Source organism: Buteo buteo, chromosome 16 (assembly GCF_964188355.1).
Source record: "Buteo buteo chromosome 16, bButBut1.hap1.1, whole genome shotgun sequence".
In the NCBI taxonomy this organism is placed as follows: Eukaryota; Metazoa; Chordata; class Aves; order Accipitriformes; family Accipitridae; genus Buteo; species Buteo buteo.
In genome coordinates, this window is record NC_134186.1 from 22003173 (window position 1) to 22029673 (window position 26501).

At 41.6% G+C, this 26501-nt stretch overlaps 2 protein-coding genes across 6 annotated transcripts in view; both read right to left on the bottom strand.

Annotated features, from left to right (window-relative positions):
* The window catches only part of KIAA1549L (KIAA1549 like), a 140166-nt gene extending 128504 nt beyond the window's left edge, over window positions 1-11662 (bottom strand). Inside the window, exons 1-2 of the mRNA XM_075048668.1 lie at window positions 11358-11662; window positions 6840-6934 (exon numbers count right to left, since the gene is read on the bottom strand). Of these exons, the coding sequence (XP_074904769.1) occupies window positions 6840-6934; window positions 11358-11662 (400 nt within the window). The remainder of the gene's footprint in view (window positions 1-6839; window positions 6935-11357) is intronic.
* A 223-nt stretch (window positions 11663-11885) lies between these two features.
* The window catches only part of HIPK3 (homeodomain interacting protein kinase 3), a 114240-nt gene continuing 99624 nt past the window's right edge, over window positions 11886-26501 (bottom strand). For all 5 annotated transcript variants that reach the window (XM_075048178.1, XM_075048180.1, XM_075048181.1 and 2 more), the window contains 8 exons: window positions 24895-25016; window positions 24602-24726; window positions 24332-24493; window positions 23090-23386; window positions 22066-22206; window positions 17999-18234; window positions 17595-17722; window positions 11886-15940 (listed from right to left, as the gene is read on the bottom strand). In XM_075048178.1, coding sequence (XP_074904279.1) covers window positions 15464-15940; window positions 17595-17722; window positions 17999-18234; window positions 22066-22206; window positions 23090-23386; window positions 24332-24493; window positions 24602-24726; window positions 24895-25016 — 1688 coding nt within the window. In that variant the 3' untranslated portion in view covers window positions 11886-15463. The remainder of the gene's footprint in view (window positions 15941-17594; window positions 17723-17998; window positions 18235-22065; window positions 22207-23089; window positions 23387-24331; window positions 24494-24601; window positions 24727-24894; window positions 25017-26501) is intronic.

Consider the following 26501-nt stretch of genomic DNA (forward strand, 5'->3'; position numbering starts at 1 on the left):
AGAAAACTAATACATCTTTGTTTCCCATTCTTTTGGAATCTGTTTTTTGACATTTTAATTTCCATGCATTTAAACGTTTAGCCTTTCTTTTGACTTACTAACACTTAAAAAATCTGTTTCAGCATTGTGAGTTACACGTTTACGTAACAATCTTTTTGTGTTATCCTAGCTAGTAACCATCTACGGTTTAATCTACAAAATCCACACCTCAAACACAGGGGCAACAATTTATTTAAAGACTTTTTACTTATTTTCAGCTAAAGACACTGCAGTGAGATCATCATATCAATAAACAGTAGAGTGATGCAGGAGAGTTGTGCTGCTTTTTTATTACCTGGTATGCAGATGGATTTTAATTTATATTGGCTTGCTTCAGGAATTTTTTATCACCACCCATCTGCATGAGCACTTACAAAAACAAATGATCAGTAGGTATACGGTGTACAAAGACTTTCCTAGAGAGCAACCAAAATCACTACATTCAACATAGCAGCTTTTTAGTCATAATAAGGAAAATGCATACATGTGAAGGCAATTCAGGAGAAATTTCAAAAGAAGAGCTACTGCTGCTTCCCCAGCTGATGCCTCAAACCTGATGATAATACCTGAAAATTGGAGAATATGCCCAGAACACTTACATTCTGTGTTTACGGTCTTGCATAGTTGCATTTCTCCCATGTATTTTTCCTATTCGAAGTCAGCAGGAAACAACTGGGGTATTTCCCTTAAAAGACCAACACTGTATAGTGGTAACAGGTGACAAAATGGTAGACAAGGTATTGTGGATAGTTTTAGATCTACAGCAGTGTGTGGTGGAGAAAATGTGGAAACAGGCACTCTCTTCTAAGTCTGGATTTTTATTTTTTCCATCTTTGAATGTTCTTTCATTTTTCCTTCCTTCCTCCTGCTCCCAGAATCCAGAAAGGAATTTTCCCTTATTTAACCTCAAGATCAAGTTGAAATATTATGTGTGTTACATTTTGCTATACACACTGTATATATCTCATACCTGCAAAAGTAATTATTTAAATATTAGTAACATAATTGCTTCTTTTCACCCAAAAGGGGCCCCTAGTAGGTATATCTGCAGACTTTCCATTTTCTGCAATAACTCCTCTTTCTAAAAGGGAGTAGTCAAACTGAGTCACAGCTGCTGTTGAGAGGCTCTTAAAGCATCATCTGTGTTCAAAGACACACTTCAGACACCTATTGGCATCGTGTCTCCGTTCCAGACTTTAAGAACATTACTGGCCTTGCTTCTTGTGACAACGACTACGAGATGCAGATGTTTCCTTATATCCTTCTGCGTGTATGTAAGACTGCCACTAAAATGCCAGTTCAAAGCCTGGACTTTGCTCTTATTTCCTTCTTTTTCAATTCCAGATCTTTTGTCATAGACCTTTTCAAATCTAAAACTATTGAAAGTTGTATTTAAGGAGGAAGAAGGGAAGACCCTGGTGGTTTTTTCAAAACATTATTTTCTTACTTTCTTGATAAACTCTGAGGATTAATTTACAGAAACTGAAAATCTTTGCTGTGGATCCCTGGTTTTTGTGTATTTGGGTTTTAGGCAGGAGGAGAGAATAAGCGAGGTATTACTAAGCATTTTCTGGGTGTGAGGGTTTAGGTTTCCTCAACATTTGAAAAAGAGAAAGGTCACAGCAGCTGCCCATCTTCTGCTCAACTCCTCTTGGAGCTGCCAACCAAGCCTCAAACCGTGAATGAAGAAGGCAGTACAAGAGTGATCGCGGGTGAGACCATTAACTGTAAAAATAAGGATAAGCCTTTCCCATCTTACGCGTACGTGATCCAGCAATGACTAGAGAAGTCTCAAATGCTCTGGTGAGAAGGGCCACAAAATGAAGCTGTCTGTCTGAAGGGTGGATAAAGGATAATTTAGCCCAGCGCGAGCCCAGAGACAGCAGGACCCCCCGGTCTCAGCGAAGGGAGATGCATCACCCAGGCTGCCGGGGTGGAAGTTCCTCATCTCTGGTCCCTTATAGAGCTGCGCTCGCACCTTCCCGAAGGCAGACTCTGAACACGCACCTCTCTCGCTCAGGCAGGTATAGCGCTATCTGCCGTGCTCCGTCCCAATCTGGTTTACCTGGATTTTTTTTTCTGTTCTTTTTTCTTTTGGTAGGAAAACTCCCGCACACCTTCAACTCAAGTATACAAGTGTTATTTCCTTGAATTTTTTAAAACTAACTTCCAGAAGACGTGTTTGCCTTTTCTTCACGAACCTGACCCTTAATATTCGAGAGGCAATCTCGGGCACAAGACCAACTGTGCCAAGAATACTACAGCTACTTCAGCAGCAATCTGCTCTGGGTTAGAGGTACAGAAATTGTTTTTCCTGTATCCTGTACTTTCTCTAACTAAACGCCCTCATTGGGAATGTTATTCTGTGGGGTGTTTTAGCTGAGAAATGCCCTATGTCCAAAGCCCACCTGTGCAATCCCACCTTGCTAGCAGGAAGGCAGTGTCCTAGCCACGGCCCTCAGGATTAGCAGTAAAATGCAGATTAGTTCAGCAAGTGCAGTAGTTCCTCCCTTGGACTCAGCAGAAGGGAGTTAGAACAGCAAATAACCATTGAAATGCTCATTTATTTTTAATGAAATGTTGACATGTTTGGACATTGAAGCCTAAATTCCTATGCAAATATCATCAGTATTTACTTCAGCAGAAACAACCATTCCCACAAGACTAAGAAAATGTCGTAAACAGAAAATTACTCACAGTCCCCCTCCTCTTGCTCATCAACCTGACCTCAAGCAAGTGTAAAAGACTTCAGGAAATAGTGCAGTGAAGATTAGGAGGAGGCAATATATCCAGTACACTACTAGATGACTGAACATGACTGAAAATACGATTTAAAAGTTCTTCTCTAACCATAAGTCTCAAACGGGCAAAACAGGCAAAACATGGAGACGCTTCAACCTCACCCGAGATACCAGTTGCTTACCTTAACCTACAGAGAACAGTTTCATCAAAGTTTTTTCAGTATATATGAAGTATCCCGTATCTATATGAATACTAAAACTAGATTATTTATTATCAGCTCATGTGGGGAATAACTCAGATCCGGGAATGTAGTGGAAAAAGGTGACTCACGACTGGTGGATCTATACCAGGCGTACCCATCGAGTCCTCCCAAAGAAGCATCTTTTTGCACGCTCCTGGTGGCCTAATCTTCCAGCCCATGCTGTAGATTCCTGTTTTGTTTTGAATAAAATGAGTCAGAATTTGAACTTTTCACTATTCTTTCACAGGGTATCTGAGATATCTGCAAGTATTTTGTTCCGTTCAGATAATCAGACGGAACATTAAAAGAGCAACGTGACCAACCTGAAACTATTGATTTCCTAAAATGCTGGACTGGTAATTCTGGGGAGCAACCACAGGAGGCGCAGAGTGCCTTTTGCTATTTCCCCACCCATTTCCCCAACGCAGAGCTGGATCCAGGGAAGGGCTCGTGCCCCGACACGCTCGCGGCACTCGCCTCTGTGGCAGCTCCTTTGGCAAGGGGAACACCAACCCGTACGCTTCCAGATGTGCCAATTTTTGTGGAGTTTCGGGAGCTGAGCGGCATTGAGTCAGTGCTCAGGTAGCTGCCATCCATCGAGAGCCATGGCCCGTAGGAGGTGGGCCTGGCAGTTTAGCAGCTGGCACGGAGCACTCTCCGAGTCGTTCCATCAAAGCTCCAGCTGCGAGAAGCAGCCACTGCGCCGGAGGTGCCGTTATTGGTTTTGAATTCGTTGTTAATTAAGGTGAGATCTCACTGTGCTAGTGTTCAGCAAACGCAGGAAGAAATGGACCTTTCCCTGGCAAGTTTATCATCCCAACAGGCTACACAAACAAGCGTAAAGGATGATGGAAAATGTAAAAGGTATATTTTAGCATTTCTTGGAACATTACTTCCCCAGGCCCCCCACTGCAGCCCCTCTGATCAGTTGATTAAGCTCATGGGCAACACAACTGTAAGCCATGTGCCTTTTCCTCCATTTTACTCAAACAACAGCGCTATGGGTATTTACTGGCTGAGAGATGGTCCACCGAGACCAGATCAGCTTTCAATAGCTGCCTTTCAAAGTTACACCCATTTCAGAAACTGCCTCTCTCTTCTTCCCCCAGGGGAAATGGTTGCCCACGGTTCACGCCTCTGGTTCGTGAAGGAGTTTTGCCCGGCTGGAGCATAGTAGGAGTCAACCCAAAACCACACGTTCCCTCATCTGATTTCTGGCTCATTACTTTTTCCTTTCTTGACAGATATATTCAGTTTGACTGAATTTTTGCACTCGTTATTCTATAATCCATCAGAAATCACGGTTATGTACTTCTGATTATGGTGGACAACATAAGTTTACTTTCAACCTGAATTCAAGCGGTGGTCCTGGGGATGACATACTGGGGAAGTTAATGATTACCTCTGCATGTCACTGAGCAGTTTTGTATGTATCCAGCTAAAGTAGCATAAAATACTTCTAAAATTAAAAATGAAGCTTCTCATCTGCTGTTTGAAACCTAACCACTCTGTACTCGATGGTGAAAGTGCCCTGAGGCACCAACCAGCACTGAGGTCTGGTTCTGAGTCCCTAACACAGAGATAATCCATCTCTCTGCTCCCAACACCTGGTAGCCAAACGCCTCATCCTGTCAGGATGTCTTTTCAGGGAGATCTTTTCCTTTTGTGTTGAATTCTTATTGAGGTCGAAGGAAATATTGTTACTGTAGCTATTTAAAATCATCTCAGGGAACAGAAAACTTTTGAGTTGTCTTCTGAAGCACTAGCACCAGAGTAAAACTTCTCTCTTTGCCCTCCATGCCCCAGTTCCCTGCTTCGTCTTCACACGTAGCCATGCCACGTGTTGCACATAAACCCAACAGAAGAACCGAGCGTTCATCTGTGAGTATGTACGTATGTACGGACATAATTTTCCCATAGATGCATATATTCCCCAGTGGAGAAAGCTGTAGTAAAAACGGTGCATGACAAGTGCTCTTCCCAGTGTTTAATTTATCACCTAATGCCACTTGGACTTCACGGCAGTAGACCTGCTCTATGAACCGTATACATTACAGTAAGAATCACAGAAATCAGTAAAAGCACGTTGGCTTAACAGAAATCCAGAACTACACGCAGACTGCTCTATGTAAACGTTTAGAAGTTAACCTTCTCAGACAAAACTAATGATGTTCTTCATTGACAATCTGGCTCTACTATGTGTTTTGCCCCTGACGTCAATGGGAGACAGCATTTCGCATGCTCTATCTCACTGGAAGACAGAGCTTTTTAGGTTGATTGACATCCAATTCATGCACCTTAGCAATCGTTAACTACTGATAAACACTGCATAGGACTAATAAAGTTTTACTTGCAATTTCAGCTGTAATGCTCAAAGCAATTAACTACAACAGATTATGTTAAGTACCTTAATGTAACTACCCGATTGTCTGAAATTCCTGGGCAATGCCTATCGGTGACAGTATTTTCTACTGTGTGTGCTATGCATACTATCATTACCTACTTTGGCTTGACACTATTGTAGCTTCTCACGTCTTTTTTTTCAAGCTGTAGGCAATGAGATACCTACAGATATGTTTTTTAACTCTACTGGACTTCTTCACTTAAAAGTGAGATAATGGCTGTGTCATAAAGACATAGACCGCAAAGGAAGAAACAGAATATTAATACTTTTCATTCTGCTCTTGAATCTAGCGATCGAGTGTGAAGAGGTGTCTTGTTGCATCCTCAGAAATACCTCAGCTTTTAAAATTCAGCTCGGAGAGGCTGGCTACCTCCGTAATTTAGACGTGGCGCGAGAGTTCATGTGAAATCCAGACTGAATTGACAAGCGCAGGTAAACAGTTAGCCATTCTTCTGACCACAGGTCAATTTATCTTATAGAGATAAATCAAACCGCAGTATTTACACGTTCAGAACAAGTAATGAAGTATGAGGCACTGTTCCACCAAGCTACAACCCACAAATGAGAAACCTTATTATATTACGGCCATAAAACTGACATCAATTGCATATGATTACTGTACAGTCACGTTAAGAGCTTCGAAATGTGGATCTGCAGCCCTCCTCCTTTCTTACATCCATGGGATTAATCTAGCCAGGTATCAATTATAGCCTCTTTCAATTATTTCAGCATAGCCTTAGACTTATATTTGGCGTCCGTATCTGGCACATACAATAACTGCGAGCAACAGTAATCATTTCTGCATCGAGGTCACCGAGTGTATCGACCGCTGGAAGAACTCGGGAGAGCGCAGCGTACCGCCTGCCTCAAAAAGTCAAGGCAAATAGGGAAAAACGCAACCCAGAAATCGCCGGAGCTCTGGGCTGCGTTTGCGATGTCGGGCTGAGACCTCGGCAGCGCTCGCCCTCTCCTCACCCTCCTCATCCTCCCCTCCTCCCGCCGCACACGCACAGCTCCGCTGGAAGCGATCCTCCGCTTTAACAAAAGCCTCTGCCCGTCCCTCTTTCTCCGCCAGCACCAAGACCTAATCCAACCAGCCTGTCCCACGGGGAAAAACGTTATTTGCGCCTTAGCCAGGCAGCCCCGGGGGGGGGACACACACACGACTGCAGCGCAGGCGGCCGACGGGGAAAAGGCAGAACCCCCCCGGCATCCCCTCCGCACCGCCCGGCCTCGGTGCAAAGAGCGGGCAAAAAAAAAAAAAAAAAAGGCTGCAAGGAGACAATGAGGAAGAGCCGGGCTCCCTCCTCCGCCGTTGCAGCAGGTGAGGCCGTTCCGCAGTCGGCGACAGCGGCGACAGCGGCGCTCCCCGCCGCCCCCCCCCCCGCCCCCCCCGCGCACCGCGCTCCTTACCCGGCTCGGCCCGGGCGCTCGGCAGGAGGGCGACGATCACCCCCAGCAGCACGACGGCCCCGGCCAGGCCGGCTCCGCCGGCCGCCGGCGGGGCTCTGAGCGGGGGCGCTGGGCCGGGCGCTCCGCCGGGCCCCGCGGGGCGCGCCCCGCTCCGCCCGCCGCCGCCGCCGCCCGCCGCCCGCCGCCGCCACATCGCCGCGCCTCAGCGGGCAGCGCTGCCCATCGCCGCGCCGGGCTCTAGAGCAGCGGCTGTGCAGGCAGGAGGAGGCGGCGGAGGAGGAGCGGGGGGCACCGCATGCTGCCGCCGGCTCTCGCCCACCCGCCCCCGGAGGACGCGGTGCCGGTGACCCCCCCCCCCCAGCCTCGGCACCGGCGCGGCCCCTCCGGCTCCGGCGCGGAAGGCAGCTTCGGCGACAAAGGGCTTCGCGGCGCCGCCAGTCCCGGCTCCCCCCCCCCCCCCGCTCCCCGCCCTCCGAGCGCGGGGAGGCGGGGAGCGGAGGCGGCGCTGCCGGGGCCGCGGGGACCCCCCGCCGCCGCCCCGCGGGGCTCCCGGCCGCCCCCCCCCCCCCCCCCCCCCGGCTCCCTTCGGCCGCTCCGGCCCGGGGCGGCGGGCGCAGGAGCCGGGGGAGGGCGGGCCGGGAAGCCGCCGGCCTCTGTGCCTTCGAGGGCACGGCCAAGGCACCGGAGGGTTTTCTCGGCCCCGAAGCCCTCCCTCGGCGCAGAGCACCGGCCGCCAGCGCAGGGAGCAGCTCCCAGAAGGGAGGAACTGGAGCGTACCGCAGGGCTTTGACCAAATCGGCAGCTACCTCCCCAGCCGCCGGGGGGTAAACACGGGGAAGGTCTCCTCCTGCCTCCCCTCTCCTGCTCCCTCCCTGCCCGTGACCGCGCTCAGAGCTCCAGGCTGAAAGGGGGGCTGCGAAGGGCAGAGGTTTGCCTCTGCGATGCTTTAAAGGCTCAGCGGGAGACCAACCGGGCCATAAAACCTACTATGAGACCAACCGGGCCATAAAACCTACTATGAGACCAACCAGGCCATAAAACCTACTATGAGACCAACTGGGCCATAGAACCTACTATGAGACCAGCCGGGCCATAGAACCTACTATGAGACCAACCGGGCCATAAAACCTACTATGAGACCAACTGGGCCATAAAACCTACTATGAGACCAGCCGGGCCATAAAACCTACTATGAGACCAGCCGGGCCATAAAACCTACTATGAGACCAACCAGGCCATAGAACCTTCCCTGGACGGCAGAGGAGGTGAGCCCCAGCCAGAGGCAGAAGCTGCCTCCGTCACAGTCGGACCAACCGTCACGGCAATTCAATTCAGTGTTTTCCGTCATTTGTATTTGCAGCAGAGGTAATGCGAGTTCTTCATTCTAATACCATCTCTTTGCTGGCGCTGCTTCCTTGAGTCTAGTTCCCAGCTCACGTCTGTGGGCAACAGACAGCGATGCTGGGAGGAGGGAGCAACACGAAGGTGGGCTCGGGGCAGGATGGGCTCCAGCACCCCGAGAGCCGATCCTGAAAGGGTGCAGCGCCGCTCGCGTGCGGGAAAGCTGCCCCGGCCTCCCAGCAATTCCAGCAAAAAGGGAGACAACGTCTTTCTGATAAATTCCTAGAAGTCAGGGTTGAGGTCGAGCAAGCCTCGGCATGGACTACCCACAGCTCGAGAGCCTGCTGCCCAGCTAGTCACAGCATCCCCGGAGTCACGACGCCCCACGATTATGTATTTATCTGACTAGTTTAGCACACTCCAAATGTCACCAATACCATTACTCGGCCACTAATAGGTCCCATTTGTGCCGTTTCACTCACTTTTTCCTCAAATCACTAATTCATTCTATGCAGAATTAGCTTTCACATGATGACTACTAATGACTATCCACAGAGAAAAGATGGCAGTTGTATGATTATTATAGTAAAATGGGATAGCTTACTCATCACTCCGGTTTATTTAGGGCCAACGTATTTAGTGCAGGGCCCTCTGGTGGTACCTTCTATCACCTTGAGAGAGTCCTGTGTAAAACCCATTCCATCATTTTCATAGTTTTCTAGGTTTTGTCACAACACAATCTTTGTAATAGGTCCTATCAATAAGTTAATTTTGACAGCACTTTTTCCCAGTCTAGCTCTGAACCATTACAGTCTTCTTTTAATTTTCCATTATACAGCATATGTGTGTGTGTGTATTACGTATAAAATACAAATTTTTTTTTCCAAGCAGATTTAGTTGTTATTCCAAAGGATTTTAAAAATGCACATTTTCCAGAATGATGGCTGGATAAGATCCCTTACAGCTAGTGAAAAATCACTGAAGTTTTACCAAGTAACTGTAGTTAACTACTTCCTAAACTTACCTTTCCCAATCCTATTTGTCTTCATTGTCCAGAAAGGTAATTTCAACCTCTGGGGGGTATCTGTGCATCCATACTTGGTGCCGAGATTTGCTTTCCTACATACGTGTTCTCCTAGAGCGTGCACGTGCTCTGTATACTTGATTAGCAGGTACTTTTTTTTGCAAGCAGCACACCTATGTTGCCCACGGATCCCCTTCCATGGTTACACATCTGGAACGGGGAGATGAAGTGTATGTGCCTCTAAGCTGGTTTCCTCTCAGCTGTGGAATCCTTAATGCTAGAAAGTAGTCCATATTCTAGAAGAGAGGTCTCATTATGGATAACGAATCAAGATGCTCCATGCCAGTGAAGATCTATCTACTCTAGCTGGCTGAGGACATGTATGAGCATTTGTCCATAGGACCAGTAGGTCTCTTGCTGGGGAAGAGTACCGCAATCATTTTGAGTCTTGCTCGTCTTTACGAAGGAACCCATAGATAAGAATCTCACCCACAGAAGAGACGAGACCAGTGGCCATGCAGCGACTTCTCCGTGAAGCAGGTGGCAGGCCACGGTCTCCATCGTCGCAACAGAACAGTTGGCATTTTTCATTTTGATGAATAGACAGGCCGAGTTTATGAACACCTCGCTCCACAAATGCAGCCACAGAATGGAGTCCAGTCTCCAGCCACCTCTGCCAGCAGGGTGTAGATGCTCCTAACCCACTACTTCAGGATATAAGAAGAATCCATTCCAATGTGTATTTTAGCCTCTCGGCATGAAGCTTCATCGTTCTAACGAAGAATACCCAGTGCTGTTCCCCAAGACAGGGGCAGCTGGAATCATCTGAATCTGCTTAGCGCACATAACCACCTCTCCCCAGAGAGAAAATGCACCGGCTTACAGGTGAAAGGTAGGAAGATATGATTAACATCAATCACCGTCAAACCTTATCCATGATTTAACATGCCTGCCTGCACAGCAGGACATCAGACTGAGCATTTCAGTCACCACGTCATTCAGTGTGGGAAAAGAGGCAGGAAGGGCTACAGCATTTCTCTGGCATTCCCCGGAGCTCTGCACCGCACAAGACACGCATGCCGAACGTTATAGGCCTGTAAGGAAGTTACAGCTCTTTAAGCGGGGAGCGGTAGTATTTCACAACCCTACCGAAACTTTGACTCACGCTGCCTCAATTCATTACGGGAGCCGAAATCGCAGTACGCGTGAGTTGCAGTGATTAATGCGAATCTACCGTGATCGTCAGGACTGTACTGCTTTGTGAGTGATACCAAACAGTAGCGTCTCTGTTGCCTCCCAGAGAGCGATCATCTCTCCAGCTGAAAACTTCAGCTAATTCATTGAGAAAACATAGCATCATCCTGAACCCATTTGTCCCGCTACAGATCCATAGCATGTGACAGCTCCATTGACTCTGAAAGCTTTTCCTTGAATGAATCTGCTGCCATAACTGCAGTTTAAGTTTGTCCTTTGCATTTAGTGACAGGGGAAATACCAAATTTTAAACCAGTGTTAGTCATTCTAAAGGCGGCTGAGAGGAAGATTACTTACTCCTAATTGTCTGTCCTAGTCCTATCCTTCCGCAGGATGGGAAAGAGCACAGGGGACAGTCGGACATTATTACTAATAGAAAGCAAGAATGGAAAGGACTTCACAGACAGCGTATTCCCTCGGAAAGGCTCAGGCTGCCTTTCCTTGTTTGTTAGATGTTGCCAAAAGCGAGAGTGTAAAATACACCAAGGCAATGGCCCTATTTGCTATGGGAAACGTGGGATATAGATACCAATGTCAACACACATTTAAGTCAACAATACGTGAGTCTAACTGTAAAGAATGAAAAGGAAGCAGCTTTCATAGCAACAGAGGTGTCTGTAGAATTTGGACAGATGCATTTTCATGTAGCCTAAGGTACAGTGCTGCAGGAAAAGCTTTGCAGACAGCATGACCAACCTGCATTGAAGAGCGAGCAGCTGTACAAGATCAGTAACGGCAGCACCTCGTATTTAGCAAAGCAAAGCTTTCCGTCAGTTCTGAAATATTTTGCTATCAAAAATATATTGCACTGTCATTTCAGTCTTTTACGCTTCATTTCTAACAGCACCTTAAACGCGATGTTAGGCACAGAAACCACGCTACTTCATAAACACGCGTACCCAATAGCCTGCTTCACGACGGCTTCCAAACCACAAGATTTCAGCAAGCCCTGTAAGCCCACGGCAGAGTGAGCCCATTTGGCTGACAACAGCACCGGCAGATGCCGCTTCCACGGACGTCTGGTCCGTCCCAGGCTGGCCATCTGGAGCCGCTGACCGCGTGGGGCCATCTGCGGCAGCGGGAGCACCCTCCTGCTGGCCAAGCAGCAGTTGCCACAGGCTTGGTACGAACTTCGGCAGCGCTGATGTCTCTGCTGGTTATCTGGGCCAGATAACCTTTTTCTAAGGTTGCAAAAGTGGGACATCCGGAACAAGGAACCTTCAAGGTTTGGCTACGCTAAAGGCAGAATCTCAAGATCCTCCTAAGCAAACCTTGAAAGTTAATAAAAGTTAAAATTTCAGAAAGAAGAGAAGCTTAGTCAAATCAGTGTATCAGAACTTTGGGGCCCTCCCTCTGAATTTTCGTCACGTTTGCCTTAACCCGGCTTTGATGTAACGCAGCAAAAAAATGAAAGCCACCAAAAGTCATCTGCTGCAATATATATTTTAATTCAAAGTGAATCTCGACAGTAATACACCATAAATTCTTATTTTGACACTCACCAAAATAGTCACCTGGAAAACCCGCTTTTTGTGACAAAGTACAGAAGGCTTGGTCACATTTAAATCACTGAGAACTAGAAAGAAATACTATCGCAAACTGTAAGAGACATTACATCCATAAAAAATTTTCCCAGTCCTCATATTGTAATATTGCACAGTGCAATTGCTACATGGCGAACTAGTGTAGCATAGAAATCCAAAGCAAAAAAAAGCCACGAGTCTACAAATTGTTAAACAGTAACAGTTCAAACTTATTAATCAAGTCTCTATCACTGGGTATTTCTAGAACAAGTCTTCCTACAGCTTGCAGTGTGATTTAACTTTTACTTAACACAAACCAAGTTAATTAGCAGTAAAAACAGAAAATTTAAAAATTAAAACCAAGAAAGTTAATACAGTAGCATATTTGACCAATAAAACACCCTGAAGTAAAGTTAAAAACTGAACACAAGAAATTCATATAAAATCTTGCAAATTAAAGTAATATGCAGATATGCAATTCCGTAGTCATGCAGTGTTTTATTTAAAAAAGGCATTAAAACGGTAACGTGTATAAATGCTTCTCAGAGGATGACTTTTTCCACAGAAAAGGTCCTTGCCCTGAAAGCTTTTTTTTTTTTTTCTGCAGATGGGCCCCGGACACTTGCAGTGACAAGAGTCCGTTCTCTCCAGGTGTATTGCAGGATGGGGGAAAAAGTCACCCGGTATTTTGAATTTAAGCTGTGGCAGGATCCCAAATATTTCGTTCTTTGAAATGCAGACATTTCTAAAATTACAATACATAGAAAGAGCAGCAGATCTAATTCGGGGCGCATTTACAGCAACTTTTTCCTGCATACGATAGGATACTGTTGTGATATACAGATAATTGTGTCAATTTAACAAGCATGTTAGCTTAAAACCTTAAGCACAGTAAAAAGAAAGTAGTACAGTAAATACATTAGACCAATGAAGATCCCCATGGCCCCAGAAAAAAAGATGCAGTATTTTTTTTGTTATCACAATACAAAATTCATCTACTCCATTTGCATTGGTGATTCTTGGTGTGTCCATTGCCTGCAATGGAGTAAGCACCAAAGAAACATCGCTTCCCAACACAAGGGAGTGAACACAAAACTATCTGCTGGACCATATAGCACAAGTCTGAAGTGGTAAGGTGGATATCCAATTTGAGCATTTTCTTGACTCCCTATATTTAGGCTTTATATATGTGTTGATAAGATTTCAAATTCATCAGGATACTCCTAGTTTCTAATGTATACTTTATATACACACACTTGTACAAAATGCATAGAGTTGATTACTAAAAACACTGAAACTTTTGGGAAAAGTTAGGTTTCTTAATTTTCAGTGTGATTAAAAATGTACTGCTGGTATTTTTATTATTTTTTATGATCTAATACTGTTTATTTTAGTTATTACTTAAAAAATAAATCAAATGTAGGCACATTTATTTCATTCAGACATTCATTAAATAAAACACTGCTTGTGTTAGTGGAGTAAAGAAAAAGATTACCAGTTATTAGCTTATTGACAGAGTTAAACTCAAATGCTTTGCACTCTTATTCCAGTCAACATTGCAAGGATTGTATTCCAGATTTTGTTTTAAAAAAAAGTTAAGTCAAGCCTGCAAGATGCAGCTTCTTAAGTGTCTACACAATGCCAATATGAAAACATAAAAAAAATTAAGTTACATCAATACATCCACTTATATGCAGTGATGAGCTCAAAGTTAATGGAGATAAAATACTGATGCAAATAACACACACCAAAAAAACATATGCAATCATCTTCCATCATTTACAGTATAGTAGTTACGACACTTCAAACATGAAAACAAAATTTTTAAAAAAAAAAAAAGAAAAAACACAAACAAAAAAACACCCAAACCCAAAACCCGGCTTCTATTTCATGTAATTAGACTTGTACAGAAATTAGAAGGCTAAGAAAGAACTAGTTAATCACCTAATTTCACAGCTATCTGAAGTGGCAATCATTATATAGCAGCTTATCTATGATACATTCAAGATAAATGATACAATTTATTACTTGCCCATAAGCTAAAACACAGCCTCAGCTTAATACCTTCTGTAAACCCCATCTCTACACTACAGTATACTTGAGGTCTATGAAAAAGTAGCTACCTTGTATAGGAAATAGATGATTAAGTCTTTGGTGCTGCAAAAGCAACTTCATTTGAACAAAACAAAAAACGAAAAGACACACTTCCTAAGGAAAAAAAAAAAATAAAAATGCAAAAAGCATGTAATTTACGTCCCTGACGGAATGTATTAAATAAGCAAACACCCGCAACAGGCTAAAACAAATACTATAATGTAAAAAGACTAAAATCTCTCCCATGCATAAATGTAAGATTGCACACAAAGAACTCACATCTTTTCAAGCTTCAATAGTAAATACTCTGCTACTAGTTATTAAATACTGCATGGTTTGCTCAAGCTAAGATGAAACCACATCATGGATCAATGAGCACTTGGCTTTTTCTTTCATTAGCTAGTCAGTCATGCCTACCGCACCTCTAAACATTTTATTATATCCAATTAGACAAACACTTTTAAAATAAACTACTTGGGTTGTACTGCAGTTCCATTTACCTGTATGAAATACTGTGTTGTGTGTCACTACTCAATAGCTACTGAATCAACTTTTCTTAAGCACTACTAAAGTCTTGTCTTGAAGCTAGATCATTCTGGGGGAAAAAAAGACAGCAAAATTCGGCTACAGCAAAACATGCTGCCTTCTCGATAAGGAAAACACACCCAATACTAAAAATCATACCACACAAAACCCAAAATGAGCATTACGCTATCAAAAAATCAGCAGATCTGAATTTTTAAGTGCTGCAGTCCTCAACATTTATATATAAGTAATAACATTAACAACCTCAAATATTTAAGGCACTATGTGTGGGAACAGTTTACAATGCAGCTGAGATTATTAGGACAACAACATTTAAGAGCAATGTTTAGGCTTTTTTTTTTTGCCCATGCAAAAGACACATGCAATGTGAAGAACAACAGCTCAACTTTTAGATAAGTGACTCAACATTTAAACACCAAGATACGCAATACAAACAAGTTACTTCTACACTGTACTGCTGACACATGTGCATCTGTTGCTCTAGTTCTGTACACTGAATGGCTTCCCAAATGTAGACGTGTCTTGCACTAGTTAGAAGGCAATTTTATAAAAAATAGCAGGAGCAAAAACAGATTTCTGCTCCCATAAGTCACCTGTCTAAAGTTACTATATAAGAAGATAACATGACCAAGACAAGTTATACCAAATGTGCAAAACACATTAAAAGTGAGTTTGTTTTTTTTTTTTTTTTAAAGCTCAGAGTTTAAATTGCACCCAAGTCTACATGATTCAAAAAAATAATTTTCCTGTTGTGCCATGGCTAATATTTAATAAATACCATGTTTCTTCTTAAATCAAACTTCTGTATCATTGAGCTTCCTCAATATACTGTATTTGAGTTCTCACATAAATGGATACTGGCTGAGTTTTGTTGGACTCAATGGAAATCCTGTGTAAGCAGGTGATGCTGCAATGTACGAATGCGGTGGGAAAATTGGTTTGTACTGAGTCTGATGAATGGTTGGGGAAGGTAAGAGACGGGGATTTATGCCAACTGGAACTTGGTGTACTATACCACTGGGATGAGATATATTGTACGTTGGATGCTGTAACAAGGGTCTTGAGGTACATGGCGAGGCAAGGAGGTGGGCAACAGGCGCAGCAGTACTAAGGGGTGCCGACGACGGGTAGGGAAGAATAGCAGGCTGTCCTCCAAGGTGGGTACTTCCAGAGAGATGCGCGTGCACGGTAGTGTGATTTGGACTTCCTTGCGGAAGGGAGAAAGCATGACCGGCAACGCCGGCTGGGATGTAAGCCTGCTGCCTCCAGTGAGCGTAGTTTCCGTTCCATTCCTGCGGCCCAGATCCAAAGTGCTGAACCTGTCCACACAGAGAAATGGGCAGGTCTTAACATTCAATAGCCAGTATAAGGAGAGTTTGAAAAATGGAATAATGCACTAAAACTAGTCAACTTAAAAATCAAGAGAAATATAGAGACAGGAATAATTAAGTGCTTAAACAAACAAAAAAAATATTAGCTGTTTAGATAGTAGCACAGACAGGAAATCTGACAATAAGAGATGGTAAACAGAACACAAAGTTATTTTAATGCTCTTGCAAAAAAAAAAAAAAAAAGATAAAATGCCATGCTGGGCTGTTTTAACAGAAATACCATGTATCACATGAGCAAGGTGCTTATTCCACTCTACTCAGCACTGGCTTGGCATCAATTGGAAGTGCTGCATTCAGTTTGGGCACCATAATGAGGCACAAAGAGGACAAATAGGAGAGAAATTTTAGAGGAGAGCAGAAAAAATAATAAACGGATTGAAAATATCTGAGACAACTAGGCAAACAGAAGTCTAGGGCTATGATCACAGGAAGATGTGGCAATTATTGACAGTTATAAAGAGAAAGACTAAAAATCAGTTACTCCTATTAAATGATGCAGGCTTCAAACTACATAGGGCATCTACCAAACAAAGAAGAAAGGATCAGCATAAATTTCTGTAATGAAAATAACATTCTACACTTTCTGCCAAGAGGCTGAGGAGCTGCAGTCACTGAAGAGATTAAAAATTAATACTATGCTGATCATATTAAGGTTTGCTTAGAATTAATTAAACCAATCCTTCCGCATTATCATGCGGAAGGGGAGATGGTGTCACCCACCCAAGTGTTTCTTTCAATCTAAACTATTCAAGCCATTATTGGTAAATCCTCTTATCTACATATAGCATGCTTGCATTTAGTATTTAACTTACAATTTAATATTCACAGTTAGTTACTCTGCAAGACTTATACAAACAGGTACTGCTCTTACATCAAATGTACCTCCAGATATCTAACCAAAAGCTCAGTGCAGCTACAGCTCAAAATTAATTAATTAAAAAGGGGCTTAAACTTGATGTCACGTGTCAACTTCAGTTCTCAGCCACAGTAGACACATTTACTATGTTGTTGGGTAACGATAAAAGTAGCTTTTAAATTAACTTTGAGTATCTTCCAACATTGGATTGAACTACAATCAAAGCCTCTTCCGGCCCAGCTTCACTACCTGGCAGCAAAGGTAAGAAACAGTTGGGTTTGCTAAGCTCTGTCCCATCTCTGGGTACTCAAGCTACAGGCACTTTCATGCACACTACCAACAGAACAAGACTGAAATATAGCCTCAGATTTTAACTGCATACTATGAGCATTTTGGTATCTGGATATAGGAAAAAAAAATACGCTAACATATTTTTCATTTTGTCTCATGCTTTGATTTTGTGTAGGCATTGATAATTTTCCCAGTATGGCTCTTCTATCATTTTTGAAAATAAAGTCATCTGCTTTAAGAAAATGACCAAAAGTGAAAGATACTTATGACTTGCCCAGTAAGTCGAAATCCATTTTTCAAGATTTGAACACTTCTGCAATCAAGCTGTTGAAAACCTGCAGTTGCCATTTACAGCAATTGAAATTGTGAGCATTCAGCACATTTGGAACCTCAAAACAGAAAAAATACTTCTTAGATCTGTGTAAGCACACATACCTGACTGAAGTTTGTATGTTGCTGATGGAATGCTGATGTCAGTTTTTGCTGACGGTTTCCTACAATAGAAGACTGGTTTATTCTTCCCAGGACAGACCGCCCCTTTTTCAGTGGCTGGCACGTAGCATCTTCCAAGATACAAATGAACAATGTTATGGTTTTGTTGTCACTAGTCTCTTCTAACAAAAGTTAGACAAAAGTTTCATTTGCTTCAGCATACAGGGAGAAATAATAAAATAATACACTAATTAAAGTCTTAAAAACCAACACAATTTAGAAGTGTTATATTACAGATTAGCAGATATATGAGTAGGTCAAAATCTTCGTATGTATGGCTGTTGAATAGATATTCAAATTTCTGTTCTTATCTACTGATATAGAAAGAAAAAAAACACCTAACTTACCTGTGTTCACCATCTGTTCATCAAGATGTAACCTGTTTTCAAGTCTCATTGGTGGTACCACTACTGTGCAAACAGCTGATTTGGTTTCAGGATTAACTGATGCTCTTGCTTCCTTATTTTTATTGGTATTAGCCACAAAGCCATCTTCCACAAATGGGCTGTCATGTCCTGAAGAGTCTGAAGTTGGAGAACCATCCACCGTATCACATCCACTTTCCTGTTCGTCATCTGACATACTATCAAAAAATAAAAGTATTGCATTGAAACAAATACATTTTTGTAATACAGATGCATTTTATTAAAATGCCATATAAAATTTATGGAAGGGAAACCACTCAAAGGTGTATAAAAATGTTATATTTTAATTATACAAGCACAGACATTCAGATGGCAGTTCAATATTCAAACTCATTCTACCCATAAATTGCAAGGTTCGGACAAAGGAGGTAACTTCTACTTAAAGACTTAGATGTGTAACCCAACTTGCACTCACTTTTTTATTTATTTTTAAAATAATCTTGTACTTACAATCCACCTGAAATTCAGATTTTTACACCAAATAAAGGGTCGAAGAAGATTACTTTGTTTCTTCCTGACTCAAAACATAAAGGTCTCCTGATGGTTACTACCCTAGCAAGAGAGAACATACCGATCTAATTTCCTTCTAGAAATCAGCCACATCCCAGAGCCTGCAAAAAGCCATCCGGGGCCTGTGAGAGTCAGCGTGGGATAGAGAGCACCAAGGAGGCAACCTGCACAGTGGCAGGCAGCTCCCTCTCCTCTCCATATCAACCACCGGCAGCTACGCTAGACCTTATCTACTGAAAAATTAGGTCTCTCTGAAGCTCCTCCGGAGAGCACTGCCTGAGTGTAACTGATTGATTCTTTTAAACAGATTTAGATTAAGGAGACAAACACTACCCGCTATTTACACGGCGACTATTTTGGCACTGGTGGTCTGTGAAATCCATGCTGGTCAAGTGGCGCAAACTCCTTCATTCAACCACTGCTTTTACCAAAGCAGCTGGAAGGGGAAAGAGGTGGAGAAACCAACTCATAATAATAGCCTTTCCTAACATTCATGGAAGCTCCATGCTTGTATCAGAAGAAGAAAGGGCTAAGAAGATGGTAAATGCCAGCTGCCAGAAGCGAGACCACAGTCCAATCAGGGGAACCAGAACCAAACACCTTTTAGGCAGCAAGTAGTAAACAAACTGGGAAAGGAAACTAGTTTATGATGAGGTATATTGCCAGAAAAGATATTAATCTCATTTATGTATTATTTATTACACAAGCAAAAGGTACATCACAGACCCACCACTAACAACAACAAAAAAGAAATTTAACTAGTCCTCAGCTGGGACTGTGCCAGGTATGGATTATATAGATAGCAAGAGACATCCTTCACTTAATGGAGCTAAAATGAATGGTATGGGGTGATGAATAAGTAAGTGTAGATGCTAACAAAGTTCCCGGATAGAAAGGATAGGCATGAGAATTAAGAATTTCTATAAACTAGACAAACATGAAAACCCCAGTTTATATCAAAAATTGGTGGAATACATGCTTAACTTAAAACATGCAAGAATTCACTAATCCCTAAAGATACGGTCAAGTCCTTTGGTGATTTTATAGCTAATGTAACAGGTCCTTATAGCATGGTGATTAAATGAAGACAATACAAATAAAACCATTTATAAAATTTAATTTTTTTGTGAAAAGTACTTTGACATTATGAGGGCCAGCACAAAAACCTGAAGTCTTAAGACAACAGAGCTAGGTAATTCTGAATAGTTTTTTAAGTAACAAATATTGATACTGTGACAACTACTGAGCAATTAATTGTATTTCTATATTATTAACTTTTGATTCAAGTTACTAATTATATGGCTGACATAGTTGAATGCTAATGAAACCAGAATCTGATGCACTCCTCTGCTATTGACCTAAAGTTGAGTTACAGAGGGGAACTGAATTACAGGTCAGTTCCTTGCAATTCAAAGAAAACATTAAATCAAGCAGGTCTTTATGAAAAAAACTTGTCTGAAGTTTTGAATGTTTTGATATTAAAGAATATCATAAGCAGGACTGACAATGTTAACTATCGACCAGTAAGACTACCTGACACCTCCCAGTATAAGACAAGTCTCGTTACCTAAATCTTTACTAAAATTTAACCATGTGAATGGACGTTCTCCAAATGCTTCTTGTTATTCTCTTGTTTTACAGTCAGAAATGACAAATGCTTAAAAACAAGACCAGGGAAATATACCTGGTTTAAGTCCACCTATGTAACTCTGGCAACATCTTATTTTAATATCTGCAAAGTCCCAGAAATGGCAGAAATTTGTCTGGGATTCTCTTCTACATCAAGTCACCCTAAAAAAATGAAAAATCTATCCATATGCTCCATTACTATAGTTTTGTTGTTGGATCTAGCAGTTGCATCCACAGAATGAGTTGGATCAATTTAGTAACTTAACAGAAAGCTAATCCACCCAAAAACCTGTGTGACTGGATTAAGCGTAACACAAAGCTGCATCTTGAGTAAACTTAAAATCTCTCCCTAGTCCTAGCACTCACCAGACTATACACATCACCTCCTTCGAATATGCCTTCCCAGCCCTGGACAGTACAAAGAAGAGCAACCCACTACACCTTTCAGTGTATTCAGTGTCCAATACTGCAGAGATTTGTTCACTGAATCTGATGAGTTCAGGCCTTACAGAATACCAAATGGATGTCAAAGTTGTTCACGCACAGGTCTTCCCCACCACCCCCGCCTTTTTTTTTTTTTTTTTTTGAAGGGAGAGGATTGTATTTATATAAACAGAATCATTTATATATATAAATTATCCATTAAAAGCATCAAGTCAGGCTGTCCAAAATTTAAAACATATAAAACTGCCTGTACAGACTAGCGGTTCCATTTCCTTGTCAATACATGCTGTGATAGAATCTTTAATTACTTTAAACAAACTTTTTTTTATTAAGACTCTAATCTTACTCATTTTGCAAAACGAAACTGCTCCAAGTCCGAATCACTCTTTTCGAGAGAAAGCTATTCTACAGAAAGTAGGAAGTGAAATGTAGACTAAAAAGAAAAGAATTGGTCGTGCTTATGGCAGCCACGCGTTGCTTAAAAAAAATGAATTGTATCCCTAGGTCACAGAATTTCTGTGAGATACTGGGTAAATCATATTAAACCAAACTTTTCACCAATACCAGCAACTCTGTATTTCCAAATGTTTCTTCATCCCCAAACTCACATCTAGGAATTTGATTTGTAGAAGTGCCAAGTACTCACAGATGCAAGTAAACTTTCAACATATTAGCACTGGAAGGGCAGGGACCAAAATAAGAGGAAAAGCCCCAACCAGGACAACCCAAGCCAGTGGGAGCTTCTGACTGTGTCACAGGTGCATGTCTTACGAGTGTCACACAGATACATGCTTTAGTGTCAAGCTCTCAGGTACTGTAGCAAAAATGCCTTTCGTTTTCAGAGTTACACTGAGTGCTCTTCTAAGGGTGAATTTTGAATAATGTGCAAAAATGAAGGCTTAAGTAGACATCAAGCAGTGAAGATAAAACTGTTTAAAAGCTGCTCATATGAACAGTGTTCACATAAGGGAAGCTTATATTTGGTAGAATAAAAAGGGCATCAATATCACTAAAGATTACAATACAAGATACACAATGTGCAAACAAGAGGGTGCAAAAATTAAAGATATTCCGGTAACTTCAAATTCGTTGCACTGTACTTTGGCTTACTTAATTTTGCAACCTTAGGAGGTTTTTGTTCTACGGGAAGTTGCATGCAACATGTTTATATTGTCTGTGTAAATATCATTCATTCAGTATTCTGAAAACTTCCAATGTAGCAAGACAGATCTGTTAGGAACGATAAAAGAATAGTCTATGCTGTGCAACTGTAAGCCAATAAATTAATTTTTAAGTACATCATTTAGCCTCACCAGATGGCAACATAAATCTTTTGCATTTTTTAGTATCAACTGAGTCTGCTGTATCATTGGATCTTTCTTTTTGAAAAGAGCACAACTTCTTACCTGTTGGATCTCTTGCAAGGAGATGGACTAGACTGTCCCGAGGAGCTAGTACTCAGAGTGCTATCAGGACTGCTGAGAGAACACACGCGGTCGATGTTCAGGGTGTTCTGGCAGGCTTCACAGTCAAGGCTACCTTTACACCTACCACACAAAACGAAAGTGAGCAAACATACCATCTCTCATTCATTCTTTCCATATGCCACTGACTTAGGTGTAATTATGGAATAAGAAGGGGTCAAATATTATAAAAGGTCCCTTAAATGTAAATTAATATCCAATTCCTAGTTTCTTTTACATCCATAACAGATTTTAAACCTTTTCAGTGTTCCTTTGGAAATTCTAGACTAAACATGCATTTTTTGAAACCTACTAAATGAATAAATTTTTTACTGAATCAATACTAAAACGAGTAGATAAAAGATTTTACTATGACAGTTCAGAGCTTTGAAACATTTGACAAAGTTTAGATTTAAAATACAAGTTCCTCCAGTTCAGAATCATTACAAGTAAAAATGAAGTCGAACAAACATTAAACTTTTAAGCTCTCATTTAAAATGATACATGCTTCTTCATTAGCTTTGTGAAAGAAAACTCCTTTGGGGGACCATACTCAGCATCTGCTTTTATACCCAAAAGCACACCTTTTCATACTGTTAGAGAATTATTTTTTACCCATATGTATGTAATATTATCTACTGGATGCTACTGCTAGAATGATTATACAAAGCCAGAAGACTAATCCTCAACAGATAAATAGGGTTTGACAGTATTAAGAAAAAAAAGTATGCTGGACCTGAAAGTATTCTGGTTTGAAAATGTCTAACATACACAGATTAATGAGGTACACTTTTGAAAGTATTTTTCACTTTCAAATAATATACTGCTACAGAGTTAACTTCTCAGTGAAATTGGATTAGAAGTGCACTGTTTGTCTTTTTTTAACCCAGATTCATTAAATACAGTCGCTATGCTAAGACAGCTATATTTAAGTAACACCTTAATCAAAGTAAACATCGATTCTTACTCTCTCAGTGAGTGCGTTCGTCCCAGGTCATCTTCATCTGTGTCACTGCTGATGGTGATGACGCTGACTGCTGGGCTGGGGGAACCGGCAATGAAGATAGCCTGGCGCTGTTTGGTTGAAAGAGATGAATCAGGGTCCAGCCTGACCGATGCTTCACAACAGTTACTTTCCTGTCCTTCTGAGTTATGATTGTCCTGTGCTTCTATACAACTTATTCTCTTTACAGCCTTCAGGTTAAGTATCTTTGGAGATATAAAGGCTGAATTTTGGATATTGGTATTTTGTAACACATTGCTCCTGTGAAGAAAACACACCATTTGACATTTAGTGAATCTCTGCCCACAGACCTGAACACTGTACTATTTTCAACAACAACAAAGCAAGCAGTGTAGGCTAAAACACCAATTTTCTAAACTAAGAAAAACATAAACCAGTAAACAGTCATAAATACTGGGCATAGATGACTTCAGACATTCATAAAAAAAAATCCAAACTAAGTAATATTTAAGACTGAGATTTGCAACACCACTGAATACAATACACTGAAAATCCCATTTTCTTATAAAGGAAAAAAGAAATGAAAATCCCATTTGGGCGAAAAACAAGCAAACAAAACCTGGCCAGAATTCCTGCAAAGATTCTCCCTGAAAACAAAAGCTGGGAGCCTCAGGATGAAATTCTTGCTTAATAAAAGACTGCTGACATTGCCCTTTGTAACCCATGCTTTCCCTTTTACTGAGTGTCGCACACCTTTGCAAATACTTTGTATGGCAGCGGGGCATATTTTCTTCAGCAAGCAGCTAAAGTATTTTTGGCTACCAGTGAAAGAAAGACTATTCTTAAGACGATTGTAAGGCATCCTGCAACCCTGTTATATAGTATCTTTATTTTTAGTTGTCTAAACCTGATATATCCTCACACACATAAGCTTAGGAATATCTCATTAGAGCTACCTCAATATATTCTTATACCTTCCGAAAGGCTATAAAGACAACTTTGCTATCATGATAGGCCCATACTAATCGGCAGGAACTAAAACCTTTTACTGTCGCAAGTATTTTTCCATTTAGTCTGTATTACCAAAATAACAATGAAGACTTAGGGCAGAAAGGACAAATTTTCCTAGAAGAAAGACTGTTTAAGTACAATTGTCACTAACAAACTTGCCACTTTTACAGGCTATTCCCCTGCCTGCTGAACTACAGATATGCTATCTTCGAACATTGGAAAGAGTCTACCAACCTGTTCTGACACAGTTTGTTCCTCTTGGTAGCTGCAGGCTGAGGCCAGACAACATGCGCGATGCCCACACTAATTGGCTGAGGGGCAGACAAGGTTATCTGATGTGTTAAAAGAGGCTGTGGTATCATTGAATTGTAATGAGTGCCCTGGGTAATCATCTTCCTGAGGAAAAGTAAAGGAAGTTTTAAATTGCAAGTCATTTGCATCAGCATCCATAGATCTTGTTAAATCAAAGCCATGAGGGTACTGCACAAAAATATGTGGACTTACCCCCAGTCTCCAAGCCTCTGTGGGCCAGCCACAGGATCAGAGGCCAGAGATGTAGCAGGAGCTGCCACTGGTGCTACTTGCTGCCATGCAGGAACCAGGATTTGCTGGGTCTGATTTGACCATGTCTGTGGGGAAGCAGAGAAGATTTCATGACACAGGCAGTGACTGAATTTACATTAGCCACTTGTAGTTCAGCACAAAACAAAGAGGGACTGCAACAGGACTCTACAGGGCAAAAATACTTAGTAACTAATAATAAAACAAAGAAGACTTTTACTTTAAAGTAAGCTAACCTGAGAAAGGATTCCTGCTCGAATCTGTAGCGGCTGAATTGTGTGGGCTTGGGTCACCAACGGAACAGCATTATCCACCCTCAGGGAGAAACTGGTGGGTTTACTATGGTTTGTAGGAATTCCTGTCAGGGAGAAAAACACATACCCAAGCTTTAAGCAAAACACCAGCCTTGCATATATTTTCTGATAACATTTTACTATTTTTTCTTCATGTGTTTATGATCCAATTCCATAATTTAGACTTTCAAGCCAAATCAGCACCTAAAACATTTTTGTGCTGTTACTTATCTGCACAAATATTTGATGTTGTCATTTCCAGAAAGAACTGCCAACAGCTACTGTTTGGAAACAGACTACTAGAAAGTGGAATGACTTTGGCAGAAAGTTCTGCAAAGCTAAGCATTTACTCTTTATCACAAATTACATCACAAGTATTTGAAAGGAAGCAGACAAAAGCAAGCAGAACTGAATTTCAAAGCTTCTCTCAACTGACTCCTGCACATCTCATGCTCTGTATTTCCAGCCAGCTGAAACCCATTCCTCTAAGCTTTTATAGCCACATGTGTAATGCCCCTATCTGTTACCATCAGTTTTGTGGGAAACAATGTAAAATTTTCTGTGTATGCCATCAAAAATTTGCAGTAGAATCTATAATCCTATTTCTCCCTTCATCAACATAAAGCAAACTGTAGCACTGTTGAAATATTACCACAAGACCATAGTAGGAAAAAGATGCATCTCATGCTCTGTATAGATTTCTTTATTGTCACAAGAAACTAACAGACGTACAGCAATGCTGCAATGTTTACTAATAATAATAGTTTTTGACATAATAATGTTAAACTAAAATGAAAGAGAAGTTTTTTTTCAACAGATATTGCAACAGAACAGCTATGCTAGAAGAAAATCCTGGCTAGGAAAATATACTAATTTCACCTTCTAACAGCACTTTGTGTTTTGTGCTTTAGTCAAAGACTAAGCAATGGGCGTTTGGAGGTATCTACTAAAGAGCTACTAAACTAAAGATTAAAAGTCGTTTGTTGGGTTTTTTTAAATCTTTACAATAAAGTATGAAAGAAAATCTTCATCTGATGTAATTCTCTCATGTCACAACACAATACTAAGTTATAATGCTGCAGTCCAAAGCTTTTAATTTTGAAATGCTGTTGACTAATTTTTTCCACACAGTCATCCAGGACAGCTTAGCTTAACTTAACTTAACTCTGACAGAAGTAGTGAGCTTTAGCACTTCAGATATTTGACAGAGCAGCCAAGCAGGGAAACCTTGAAGCAGTGCCAGATACCATTAATATCCCCTTCCCTCCGTGCCAGCAACTCAACTTGTCACCTATGTGATTAAAACAATATATTTCCTTTATTCAAGCGGTAGCAGAATTTAAACTTGGAAATTTATCATCATACTAAGAATACAGTATACAGGTCACAGATAAAGTATTTGCCTGTACTGTTTCCTTTTCTATAATCACTTTATTCATCTGGGTATAATGAAACCAGGAGGGTTTTTAAATTATGGAATATCTCATTGTATAAAGCATATATACAATTTCAGTAAGAAATTACTTAGCCATACTAAGTGCACAGAAGGA